Source organism: Cygnus olor, chromosome 5 (genome assembly GCF_009769625.2).
Source record: "Cygnus olor isolate bCygOlo1 chromosome 5, bCygOlo1.pri.v2, whole genome shotgun sequence".
Taxonomy (NCBI): domain Eukaryota; kingdom Metazoa; phylum Chordata; class Aves; order Anseriformes; family Anatidae; genus Cygnus; species Cygnus olor.
In genome coordinates this window covers 54,503,701-54,516,372 of record NC_049173.1, presented here as the reverse complement: position 1 = coordinate 54,516,372, position 12,672 = coordinate 54,503,701, and the positions used below count along the sequence as shown (strand labels likewise).

The 12,672-nt window shown below is 59.1% G+C and overlaps 2 protein-coding genes across 15 annotated transcripts in view; one reads left to right on the top strand and one right to left on the bottom strand.

The window, feature by feature from the left end:
• The first annotated feature begins 3,348 nt into the window (after nt 1-3,348).
• Nucleotides 3,349-9,045, top strand: LPXN (leupaxin). Of its 2 annotated transcripts, none has more exons than XM_040558933.1 (9): nt 3,349-3,520; nt 4,200-4,348; nt 4,483-4,538; nt 4,875-4,977; nt 5,053-5,208; nt 5,291-5,464; nt 5,534-5,615; nt 5,805-5,953; nt 6,042-9,045. In XM_040558933.1, exons 1-9 carry the CDS (start codon nt 3,508-3,510, stop codon nt 6,306-6,308), a joined length of 1,149 nt encoding a protein of 382 aa, XP_040414867.1. In that variant the 5' UTR covers nt 3,349-3,507; the 3' UTR covers nt 6,309-9,045. The 2 variants fall into 2 exon arrangements, with proteins under 2 accessions (XP_040414867.1, XP_040414866.1); XM_040558932.1 differs by having other exon boundaries at nt 3,405-3,520; nt 4,872-4,977.
• The window catches only part of CTNND1 (catenin delta 1), a 24,870-nt gene continuing 19,554 nt past the window's right edge, over nt 7,357-12,672 (bottom strand). For 5 of the 13 annotated variants that reach the window (XM_040558914.1, XM_040558919.1, XM_040558916.1 and 2 more), the window contains 9 exons: nt 11,618-11,745; nt 11,288-11,438; nt 10,872-11,064; nt 10,629-10,743; nt 10,044-10,131; nt 9,710-9,757; nt 9,503-9,600; nt 9,295-9,369; nt 7,357-9,108 (listed from right to left, as the gene is read on the bottom strand). In XM_040558914.1, the coding sequence (XP_040414848.1) occupies nt 9,097-9,108; nt 9,295-9,369; nt 9,503-9,600; nt 9,710-9,757; nt 10,044-10,131; nt 10,629-10,743; nt 10,872-11,064; nt 11,288-11,438; nt 11,618-11,745 (908 nt within the window). In that variant the 3' untranslated portion in view covers nt 7,357-9,096. The remainder of the gene's footprint in view (nt 9,109-9,294; nt 9,370-9,502; nt 9,601-9,709; nt 9,758-10,043; nt 10,132-10,628; nt 10,744-10,871; nt 11,065-11,287; nt 11,439-11,617; nt 11,746-12,672) is intronic. The other 8 variants (XM_040558922.1, XM_040558920.1, XM_040558925.1 and 5 more) reach the window with 4 other exon arrangements.

The following is a 12,672-nucleotide window of genomic DNA, read 5'->3' as shown; positions in this document are numbered from 1 at the left end:
CTGTAATGCCTAGATTCATTTGGCCAGAGAGTTTCCCAGTCAGTGGCCACAGTCCTCTGTGTCATGGGTTATCGAGTGTCTACATGGCCAGAGGGCAAACTGAGCTCTGGGAGAAATTTCTGTGCTAGCAAAACATCTTCCACAGGGGCAGCACCAGGCCTTTCATGCCGTTGTTCTCTAGGACATGGACTTGACCAGGCATCAGGTGCAAGCAGCCCTTGATATGGGATATATGGTGGCGAGAGCTGCTGCCTCTGGAGTGGATGCAGAGTGGTCTGCTTGGCTGCAGGCTTCTGGCTTCCATGAGGAGGCACAAGCAAAACTTGAGAACTCATCCTACACAGGGGAGATCTTATTTGGAGAACATTGAAGAAGTGCCCTTCTGGGAAGGGTGCCCCATCACGGTTGAAGAATGAGGTATTCTTCATCCCCTCCCTTCAAAGAGAAGAAAAAAAAAAAAAAAGGAATTCAAAGAACCTGAATTATTTAGCTGGTAAATCATGTTTGATATACGGATGCCCATCAGCGTGATGACTTGTTCTGCCTTTTATTCCCACCTGCTTTTGAGGTTCAAGCCCTAAGCTTTATTATGTGTGACTAGAAAACAAAAGTGCTTCCACATTTATGTTCCTTGGTTCTTGAGAATGCTCTAATAAACCATCTTATTGTGGAGAAATGTGTACAGTCTGATTCATCTTGGCAAAGACACCAGGCCATGGGGAGGAAGTGTATGTCCTAATGCAAAAAGTTAAAGAACCCGAAAAGTTCAAGATACTTGCAGAGGGATTCATTCCGTCCCTTCCAGACCAAGGCAAGAGGCTGCTGATTCAGCCTCCTGCCAAAGCAATGGCAGCCCGCTTTCTTGGCAGAAGCATTTTTTAACGATGATATACAAACTTTCTTCGGAGTTGGTTACTTCAGTGGTTTGAGGCTCATTTTGAGCAAAGAGGCAGTTTGGCTGGCTCTTGCTTTTTGTCAGCCCGATGTCACTCTGCTCAGTTTCTTTCAGTTAAAAAGTTTCTTTCTCTTCTCAAGAAAAATCTCAGGAAGAATTTAAGTAATGTCTGCTGCTGCTGTTTGTATTGTAAGTGGGTGAAAATATTCCTCCTCTCCCCAAGGACCCGTCTAGCTGAAATCTAATTGACATCACCTTCCAAACTAACTGTTCTGCTGCAGTTAACCCATACTTTCTGACATGAAATGACTTTACATTTATTCTTAAATGAAACCAGTTTTATTTAAAACTAGGGAGTCTTGATGTGGGTGGTTATTCTCAAGTTGCTTTCTGGCTCAATTTCTCCTTCGTAGGCAGGGCATGGGATTGCTTAATTCTTGTTAAAATGTCTCAGCTAAACCACTGCATGGAAATGCAGCTCAGATCATCAGGACACAGCTCAGCCATCTGCATCTACTGGGCTTGAGTTTTATAACGTGAAATTTTATAATCTGAAGTTACAGCTTCAGATACTTATTTACACAGGGGGAAGGGGGGAGGGGAGTAAATCAATGAGGAGCCTAAAAATAACCCAAGACCTTCCACAGAAAGGCAGATTCTGTTATCTGCAGAAAGGGAAGTGTCTGATGCAACGGTCCTGCCTCAAAGAAGCAGTAAGGGAGTGACACAAGCTAGCACTGCCTCATCTTGTCTTTTGGGTAGCTCTTGGTATCACGGGACTCGCAGTTTGGCTTCCCACGTGGCTTTTCCAGAGACAGTGCCCGGCTGAATGTCCTCACTGTGGGCAGATAACAAAAGAGCTGTCACCACTCTGGAGAGCATCAGTAATTAAATGAACCGTGGTGTGCCAGCTTGGTACAAAAGAGCTTAATTCGAACCCATTTCACCCCAACGGTGCAGATGGGATCAGCGATGTGTGAGAAGGTGCAAGAGTGCGTCAGCTTGGCTGTGCAGCAAGCGCTCAGTCCTTGGCTCCGCAGGGCACTGCAGCACCCATGGCACAGTGGGTGAGGTTATCCGTGGAGAGGATGAACCTGGAAGAAGATCCGGCTACCCTGTCCAAAGAGAAACACGTGCATTGGTGTTCCTGAGGCCGTGCTGCCCCTGAGGATGTTGCTGCTCCCACCAGCAGCCTGCTGCTCAGATGGCCCAGGTCCTACCAGCACACTGCCCCCAGAGACCCACCTGCTATTATATGACCCTGAGCTCCTGCCTCAAGATCTGAAGCAGCTGCATCTTGTTTCTGAGACATTTCATGTCAAATCACACATCTGCAGGCAAGCACGGCGCTTGATTGCAGCCATTTCTTTGAGGATCCCCTGAAAGTCTGCCCAGCGGGGCACAGAGGTGCCATGGAGAAGCTGCACGCTTCTGGAGGCTCTTCTCAAGTGGAGAAAACCTGGGGCCGAGTTGCCTTTACCTGGAATGTTTTTTTTTTCCAGATCATTTTTCCAAACCAGCCTCTTGCCTGGCGTGAGGCAGAGGGGGTGGCAGTGGTGAGGTGATGCCAGGGAGTAGGGGAGGCAGATCAAAGAGCCAGCCGTGGCATGGCACGGGTGGCAGAGGCGAGGCTGCTGCTGGAAGAGCCGCATTCCTGCAGCAGGCATGGGCTCTGCTGACACGGCTGGTATCGTTTGCTCCCAAGGCTTGCACTTCTTCATGTCCCTGCACCTCACCCCCAGCCCCACCAAATTACTAATTACTAATCAGCCCCTTGGACCTGCTCCAGCAGCTGCTGGCTGCTCTTGGTGCTGCCAAAAGGTTTCAATGCTAAAAAACGAAGCCATGAATACTGCCGGGTCGCCCCCCAGCAGCAGGGCACCGGGGCTAATTGCAGCAGGGAAGGGTTTTTGTGCCCAAACGGGCCGAGCAGCGAGGTGCTGAGCCTGCTTCTCTGGGGCTGGGCAGGCTGCCAACGCACACCCACGGCTTGTCGCCTCCGGAGGCACGCAAGGTGTTGTGGCACCACCTGAAATGGCCGCCCACGGTGCCTGGAGACTGAAGCCGGCTGGCTCAGAAGGAGCAGAAATGTCCTGGTGGTGGATAAATCGCTCAGATTGGTAATCAGTGCTTCTGGTAGAAACATTGATGGCTCTGCCGGGAGTCGAGCCTGAGGCTCAAAGAAACACCCCTGAAAAGGCCAGGCTGTGTTGGAGGAGCCGGATCAGCCTTGGGCCTGTCTCCATCACAGTGCCACGCTTTGGTCCTCTCTGCATGGCGATGCCACCTCTTGTCACATACATCAGGTGGCTTCTGGAGGGCGCTGAGCCCTGCAGGACACCAAATCTCTGGCTTGTAGGATGGCTCCACCAGCCAGGAGCCCCCCGAGCACCCCACTGGCCATTCACAGGCCCCAGCATGGGGTCTCTCCTGGCTGCCTGTGCCCCAGCCTCTCTCAGGGCGTCCTCTCACCCATCGCACGCGGCGCGCAGCCCACAAGGGAAAAACCCCGAGAGACAAACCCCGGCCTCGGGGGCGGAGGCAGGGTTGGGGAGCGGAACCGAGAGGCCGCAGGGCCCAGCCTGCCACCAGCACTACCCGGCGGAGGCAGGATGGAGGATTTGGGTGAGCCGGGGCCTTCGGGTACCGGGGAAGGCCGGGCCAATTCCGATCCCGAGCTTGCGGCGGGGTTGGACCTCCAGGAGGTCGGGGCCTTCTTGGGGATGCTGCAGATGGGATGGCGGTGGGGCTTTGGGGACGAACCTGGGTGTCTGAGCGAGCGCTTTGCCAAAAATGGAGAGACTTGAGGCAGGAAATAGGCTCCTGCTGTGAGCGGCGGTGATGCAAGCCCGGCTGCACAAAATGGGGCCAAACAGCCCCAACATGAAGAAGGTGGCACCGCATCTGAGGGTGCCGGGGGTCGGCCCCGGGTGGGGAGATGGGGCCTGGGAAGCGGCCACCCTGCGTGGGGTGTGCAAGGCCAGCTCCTGCCGCGAGGGCAGCGAGGTGGTGAGTGAAAAGAGAAAGTGCTGTGCCCTCCCTGCTGCGTCTGAGGGGCTGATCTGAGAAATGGGGCTGTGGTTCGGGGAGGGACCGACAGTCTCATGCCCGGGGTGAGGGTGTTTAGGGCCCCCGCAGCCCCTCCGGGCCCCGGCATCCGGCTGAAAAGCAGAAAGTGTGATGGCAGAAAGCGCCGTGCTGCTACTTCTGCTCCTGAGCCCTCAGGGCAGACGCGGCACAGAACTCTTGTGCCTGGGGGCAGGAGGGTGGCTGCCGGGGTCCCAGCTCTGGTCTCCCCCTGCAGATGCTTTGCTGGCAGAGCTGGAGCAGAGCTCCCGGCCGGCCTCCACGGACTACACGCTGCTGGCGCCGAGCTCCGCAGAGCAGGACACAGCCCTGGCTGGGCCCTCGGCCCCCTGCAGCCAAAAGCCACGTGCCTCGGCAGCCCCAAAGGTAATGCTGCGGGGCCATGACAAGCGGGACAGATCCCGAGACCCTGCTCAGCTCATGGTGGTGGTGCCTGCTAGGTGCTGAGGGGTGCTGGGGCAGCATCCTGCGGGCTCAGCTGCAAGGATGTGTCCTCCCAGGTGCAGCTGCCACCCCGGGCTCAGCCTCCACGCAAGGATTTGGAGACTGTGTACAGGTAAAATACAGCCAGAGGATGGCCAAGCTATTGGGGCTACCTCTTCCTTAGCTCCGTCGTGTTCTCCAGCGTCACCCTGCATCCTCAATGCCCCCGCAGCAAACAGGTCCTTGTGCAAGAAGGCTGAGAGGGTGTGGGGGGTGAGGAGGGGTCCTGCAGGGTGAGGGACGTGTTCCTCGTCTCACCCTATGAGTGGCCCCCCTGCCAGCATGCCCCGTCACTGCTTGTGGGGAAAGGGCAGCTCTTTTGGGGTGGAGGGGGGATGCTTGGTCCCAGGTGCTCCCCAGTACCGCAGCAGAAGCTGCAGCATCCCCCCCTCTGTGCTGCCCCCAGCAGCCCCGTGCTGACCCCACAACCGCTGCCCCCCTCGCCCACACCCACGGCGGCTGCCCGGCAGTTGGATGAGCTCCTGGCCGACCTGGGCCACATGCAGAGCAAGGTGAGTCCTGCCCCTGGCTCCGGGGGGGACACAGGCAGGCCAGAATCCGGCCCTCACCGCCCTTTATCCCGGCAGCTGGCAGCGACGGGGCAGGGGGCCGGGGTGCCAGCAGGACCCGAGCCCTCCCTGGACCACATGCTGGGCGGCCTCACGCGGGACCTGCAGGAACTGGGCATCACGGCCGCCCCCACCGGCATCTGCGCCTCGTGCTGCAAGCCCATCGCGGGCAAGGTGAGCCCCCCGTCCCCATCCCTGCGCCCCCCGGCTCGCAGCCCCCCGGGGAGGGGGACCCTCACCTGCCCCCACCCCGCAGGTGCTCACGGCCCTGGGCAAAGCCTGGCACCCCGAGCACTTCACCTGCGCCCGCTGCGGGCAGGAGCTGGGCGGGCAGCCCTTCTTCGAGCGGGGCGGGCAGGCGTACTGCGAGGAGGACTACCACCAGGCTTTCTCCCCGCGCTGCGCCTACTGCGCCGGCCCCATCCGTGAGGTAAGACCCCCCCGAACCCCCCCCTACACGCACACACACCCTGGAGCCTCATTTCACCTCTCCCCGCAGAAAGTCCTCACGGCCCTGGACCAGACCTGGCACCCCGAGCACTTCTTCTGCACCCACTGCGGGAAGGTTTTTGGGGACGATGGTTTGTTCTGGAGGGGACACAGCAGTCCCTCCCGTCCCCCTGCCACCACCCCCTGCACACCCCCGGCCCTGCCCGGGGCTCTCCCCCTCCCACGCCCTCCCCACAGCCCTTCCCCAGCTCGCCCCCTTTCCCGGGCACCCCCCGGCACCTCTCCCACCGGGGGGGTCCATCCCGGCACCCTCCCCGCAGGTTTCCACGAGCGGAAGGGGAAGCCCTACTGCCGCCAGGACTTCCTGGCCCTCTTCGCCCCCAAGTGCCAGGGCTGTGAGCGGCCCTTGACGGACAACTACCTGTCGGCCCTGCAGGGCGTCTGGCACCCCGAGTGCTTCGTCTGCGCGGTGAGTGGGTGCGGGGCCGGGGCAAAGCAGAGCAGGCGTCCCCCACGCCGTGCCAGCGCCAGCCTTTTCCCCTTTCCTCGCCCCCCAGGATTGCCTGAGCGGCTTTGCCAGCGGCTCCTTCTTCGAGCTGGAGGGCCGGCCCTACTGCGAGACCCACTTCCACCAGCGGCAGGGCAGCGTGTGCCACGGCTGCGGGCGCCCCGTGACGGGCCGCTGCGTGACGGCCGCCGGGCGCAAGTACCACCCCGAGCACTTCATCTGCGCCTACTGCCTGGGCCAGCTGCACAAAGGCTCCTTCCGCGAGCGCGGCGACAAGATGTACTGCCAGGCCTGCCACGACAAGCTCTTCCTCTGAGCCCCGGGTTCCTCTTCCTGGCGTTAGCCCCCCCATCGGCATCGGCGTCCCCCCCCGGTGAGCCACAAATGCCCCAGGATTGTAACCCACTGACATCCCTGGCATCGCCCCCGCTGAGCCAAACACCCCTCATGTCGTCCCACCCATCAACATCCCTGGCATTACCCCCTCTGTGAAGCAATAAAACACCTGGTCCTGCTTTTGTTCTGCTTGCTTTGGGGATGAGAGCGGGCAGGAGGCTGGGAGGAACGCCTCTGTAACTGGGGGCAGCCACAGGTGCTCCCCACTGCATCCCAGGGCACTGCCCCAGCTGCCCTCCCCCTTGCGACCCAGCTTCCCTTGCAGAGCAGCTCGAGCTGTGCTGTACCAGCCAAAAAAACAACGAGCACAAAGCCACATCCCACTGCTGCCCAGCCACAGGGCAGGAAGAGCTGCTCTGAGCCGCAGCAACATCTTCCTGATGGCATTACAGCTTCCATAAACACGGGGTTGAGGCAGAAACTCCTGTCCCAGAAGGGCGGCTCTGCCAACTCACACTCCTTTCTGTGCTTATCTTCGCACCACACACAAGGACAAAGCAAACTAACAGAGGAGCTCGGTGTTACCTACGAAGGGATAAGGAACGATGCTAACATCTGTTTTTGCAGCCGAGCTTGCTGCAAGCGTGTTTTTTTGTTTAAGGGATACTCTTGGCACTAGATAAAAGAGCAATTTCGAAGTTATATTACTTCTGAACTTGTGAAAAGCAAACAAAAACAAACCAGGGCTAGAGCACGGAGGAGGGAAAGGCACAGCAGCAGGAAGCCCTGTGCTCTAAGGACACGGGAGTCCAGCTCCTCCCCTCTGTTGCCGTTTTTCCGTAGATCTACAAACAGGAGGAAACGTCCCACCAGCCCTGGGGGCATCCTTCCGAGCAAATATCAGTGGTAAGACAGCTGAGCAAGACGCAGCCCAGGAGGTCAGCCTCTAGGGAACAAAATAAATAGGTTATTTGCAAATAAATCTAAAAGACAGAAAAAGGGGCAGCCTGGTAGGAAAGAGACGCGCCCACACTTTAAAAACTTTATTTATATAAAAAAATCATTTTGTTTGAAAAGCGTTATAAGAGTGTGCACAGGAATCAGACAAGGAACAGCAGGGTGCTCCTGCCCCCCCTCCTTCCCCCCCCCGGAGCCAGCTCCCCTGCCCACGGGGAGAGGAGGGAAGGGGGAAGCTGGGCTGCGTACTTGGGTGGGGTTTTTTTGGTTCATCTGAAATTACAAAATTAAAAGGAATTAGTGTTTTACGTAGTCAAAGGAAAAGAGAAGTTAGACCCCCAAACAGAACCGAATCAACGTGAGGGGCGGCTGGAGCCAGAGGGGGCTCAGCCCCGGGGCTGGGAGGTGTTTTGGGGCCGGGGGGGAGGCACACCGGGGCCTCCCCCCTTCCATGGGGGCACTTGGGGTGAGCTGCAGCCCGGCGAGGGCTCCGTGTCCAGTTCGTAGCTGTGCGAGGAGGCTTCCAGTTGCACAGGGAGCCTCAGCCTCCCCACTTCACCCCCACCATAAACAAAAAAAGAAGAGAAAGTCACAGCAGGGAGCGTGCTCCCCACCACCGGTCAGCAGAGAGGACAAGGCTGCGTGCCCCCAGGACAGCCCGTCCTCCAGGGGACAGGGCACGGAGGAGAGCCCTGCTCCCCCTGGGACTCCCAAAAACTGGGCTTCCAGCATCGCCCCGGACAGCTGAGGCTCCCAGCAGGAGCTCAAGCCCACCGGTAGCCCAGGAAACACCCCCTCGCCCCAGCCAAGCCGGGCAGTACAATTCAAAGAGCTATTTCACAGTGGCAAAAGAAAGGCACATGTCAAGAGGAGGCTGAGGGGCACTGCCGCAGGTGCCTGGCGTGCAGAGGCTCCTGGCTCTCCCCGCTGCTCGTCCTCTGGCAGCCGGGCTGGCCGGCCCGGCACACAGCACTCCGCTACTTCAGCCAGTTCCCTAAGAAACCTCGCCCCAAAAAGCCCTGCCGCATCTCCTCCTTCCTTCCTTCCCCCCGGAGGATCGCCCTCGGGCAGGGGAAGCCCGTCCCGCTCCCTCCACACCAGCCTTCTTCACACCTAAGGGTCCCTCCTGGCACAGGGGGCCCATCCAGACCCCTCCACGACTCAGACAGATCCTTCTTCCCACGCCCCCAAAGTCTCCTATCTAGAACAAAGCGAGAAAAAAAAGTTATTGCTGTTTCTTCTTCTTCGCCTCACACCCCCGTGACTCCAGCCTCCTTCGGACTCCAGTCCCACCACCAGCGGGGAGGGAAGCTCCAGTTGTCCGCACAGCCCAAGCTGCAGAGCGATCCCCCCCAAAATATATCCTATAGGCAACAGAAGGAGGTCGCGAGGCCTCTGTCCCCGTCCCTGCAGTCGACTCCAAACAGAGGGAAGGTGTGGGAGGAGAAGGCAGCTCCTGGTCAAGGCAGAAGGCTGGAGTCTTTGCAGCATCGGCGCCGGTCGATCCCGACGGTCAGGCGGGAGGGTTTGGGGTTCGCTCTCCGGAGGAAGGTGGCGGCGAAGGACAAGGAGGAAGAGTTATCGGTAAAGTCATCCCAGAAGAGGGAGGTACAGCTGCCGAGAGGAGGCAGAGTGGCCTGGGCTGCCCCTCGCGGGACCGGGCCCAGTCATTTGGCTGGCTAGTTGGCACAAACAGTCCAGCAAAAAAAAAAAAAAAGGTAAAAAAAATCAGTCCAATCCACCACGAAGTTATATATTTATATATATATAATATATTATCAACCCAAAGTGAACGGAGGCAGGGATGGCAGCTAGATCTTCTGCTGTGGAGAGAGAGAGAGGGAGAGATGTTAGCACACCCAGGGCAGGGGTAAGCGGCGGAGAGGTGTCCGTGACCCCGGCGGATCGAGCAGCAGCAATCAGAGCAGGATTTGGCTGGGCAAAGCACCCCTACGAGCACAGCAGGATCTGCCACCACTTCAGATTGGGCAGGGCACCGCGGGACATACCGACACGGGGCAAGGCACAGGGGCATCCTCCTCCGCCTCCTCTGCCTCGGGCTGCGGCTCCTGCCCCTCGTCCTGCTGCAGACACACGGGGTTAGTGGGGGGAAGCGGGCAGGGTTAGTCACGGGGGCCCACATCTCCCTCCTCGCGGCGCGCCGTCCCCTGCAGCCCTGCCCAAGTGGCTCTTTGCCCCTCGACAAGAGCTGCTCACCATCAGCGGCGCCGCCTTCACTGGCTCCGTGTCCCCGAGGTCGCCGGGTCGGTCCAGCGTCCTGCTGTGCTCCATCTCGTTCAGCGTGGAGTAGTTGTCTGCAGCGAGACAGGGCAGGGTCAGGGAGCGGCCTCCTCCCCGCAGGAGGAGAGGCCTTCCCAGCACACCAGGGCAGCAAGACGCCCTGCTTCCAAGCCCCTTTCCTACCTGGTCCCATGTTGCTCATCTGGATCTCCTCCCGGGAGGATTTCTTGTCTAGAAGCAGAGGAAGACAGCAAATCAGGCACGGCCCCTGCAGCCACCGCCCACCGCGGCGGGAGCGGCCCAAACCGAGCTGTGGCCTCGGCACTGTTGGTCAGGGATGCTCTAGGGCCTACACGAACCCCAAGCGTCATTTCTAGCCCCAACAACTCAAAGCTCAAACTGATGGCCTTGTGTGAGCTCCCAAGGAACCCGGGGTGAAGAGCGGGAAGGGAGCACAGCCCGGCTGGGTACTGACAAGGTGTCTGGCGACAGGGACAGGTGCCAGAGGTGTCCCTACCTGTTTTTTGGTTTCTGTCGATGAGAGGCAGGGTGCTGTCATCAAATGAGTTGCCCCCTTGGGTCCGAGAGGCGCTGTTCAGGTTCACCTGGAGCACCAGACAGTGACTGCTCGTACTTCCCCAGCACACACCACCCCCCTCCAGCCCCTACGCCACCAGCCTTAACGGTGCTGCCCTCCCACAGCCCTCGAGCAAGGGGCCTGAAGCAACCAGAGGGTGCTCCACAGCCCTTGGGCGCACCCACAGCACCCGAGGGTGGAGGTGGCCTGCCTGGGCTGGGCCAGGGCAGCACCCGGCCCCAACGAGAGGGACAGCTGAAGCTTTTGGGAAAGAAACTGAATGCCAGAGGTGGTGCAGACTTCTCTACTGATAGATTTTAACACTCTGGGCTTAACAGTTTGCAGAGTTTCCCCCACACACACCCCAAAGAAATAATAGGGGAGACCTTCAAGGGTCTCCATTCCCACCAGCAGGGCAGGAGCTGCAACCAAGTCTTGCAGAGCTCCAGGAGCCCCTTCTCCCTGCTACAGGGCCCTACCTGTTGCTCTAACCGTAACAGGGCACTCCCCCATCAAACCCCATACCTGGAAATCTGACTTCTTCCAACCTTCCTTCTCCAGGGGCTTCCGCAGCTCTTTGTATCCCCAAACCGTCTGCAAGACGAGGGCAGCCGCTCGGACCTCCCTCTCTGAGCGGTTCCTAGGAAGAGGCAGAGATGTTGGCAGAGGAAGAGATGTTTGAACATCTCTTGGTTTGAACATCCACGGCCTCGAGGCCCCTGGAGGAGCCCCTCTCTGCCCCCACGCCACCCTTCAAGCAGGGCGTACCCGGTTTTGTTGATCAGCACCAACTTCTCGATCCCCTGCGTTTCCCGCAGCTTCTTGGCGGCCTCGAGGTTCTCCGCGATGACTTCGTTGATGGTGTTGAGGATGGACACCACGGTGTCCTCCGAGAGGTTTTTGGCTGGGGTCTGCTGGCCTCCAGGCAGGTTCTTCACTAGGCTGGGGATCGCATGTTTACCTGCGAAGGGGAAATAACTGGGCGTAAGTAAGCAAGGAAAAGGCCAACGAGGTGCCAGGAATGAATTTTGATGCACAGGTTGCTCCAGAAGAGGAACCCCAGCCCAACACAACACAGGGCAGCCACCGTGCCCACGCACACCCTCAGCCACCCAACCCAGAGGAAGCTCCTGCCCGAGCCAGGCGGATCTGGGGGCAGGCTGGGGCTCCCCGGCAGCCCTCACCTATCAGCTCTTTGTTCCGCGAGTCCACAGCCAGGTTGCGCAGGGCTCCGGACGCCGCCTTCACCACGCGCTCGCTGTCGTTGGTCAGGAGGTCAGCGATGGCAGAGAGCCCCTTCTCCTGGCGGAGCGCCGAGCGGATGTACCGGCCGTACTGCGGGGCGAGCACAGCACCACGGCGTGAGGCTGGGCAGGCACAGCCTCATCCTGCTCCCGCGGCAGGGGACGCCACTGGGAGCTTTGCTTGTTGCTCCCCGGTGCCAGACTGAGCCCCCCCAGCCACACCAGGGGGACGTGCCCCCCACATCCCCCCCAGCTCCGTGAGGCGCTCACCGTCCAGCTGCCAGCACACAGGTTCTGAATTGCTCCCGCCGAAGCCTCTAGAATGGCTGGAGTCTTGCTTTCCTTCAGCAGGGAGATGTATATCCGCACCACCTCCGGCTGGAACAGGAGCTCGTAGCCTGCCGGGGACACGCGGGGAGCAAGGGCTCACTGAAGGGCTCTGCCAGCAGCTGAGACCGAGCAGGCTCCATGTTCAGAGGGGTACTGCTGGGACACCAGGCCTGGAGCTTTTACGCACGCTCTGTGCTCCTTGCTGCCGGGATTCGTGGTGCACAGCAGGGCAGGCTGTCCCCCAGCACGGGAAGCCACAGCCCAGAGCAGGGAGGCCTCAATTTCAGCACAGCAACAAGCAAGGGGCAGCCAAGAACACATGGAATAAGCCTGGGTTCAGCTCGCCCTCACGGCCTGCAGGCACCCCAGCAGGTAGGCAGGCATCAGGTCTCCAAGCATCAACTCTTTTTCATGAAGACATACTCTGAGAAGTGGCTTCTAAAGCAGTGTTTGGCTTTCTTCTCGCCTCACCTCTGATGTAAACTCACTACACAGCAGCCAGGCAGCAATGGGGCTGCTATTTACACTTAGGAAGCCAGATTTTCCATCTTGCTGTGGAGTTTCCCATCCATCCTGTCTCCAGCTGTGGGGAGGGATGATGCCAGCCCCAGAACACAGGTGGCTGCTCAGCTTTCCGGCAGATGCCTGCCAGTTCTTCCCCCAGCCTAGATCAGCCTAAGGAGTGACCACCGCTTATTGGAGCTGCTCACAAGGTCAGGTCTACCCTAAGTTTCCTAGTGATTCTTCTGGCCTGAAGCTTCGCCCTCCCTGGAGACACCAGGGTACCCCCAGGAAACCCAGGGGGTTTGGGGCAAAGGAGCTGAACTCAAGCCCTAGGCCAACAGCCCAGAGAACGGATGGGATCTGCAGCCCTCGAGGTCAGGCACCTGCCTTGGAACAACCCATCCCCACGTTCACACTCCTCGAGGCAGGATATTTTGGCTTTAAGTCCTGCCTGCCCTTCATGCCCAGGAGAAGAACAAGCAGGAGAATCT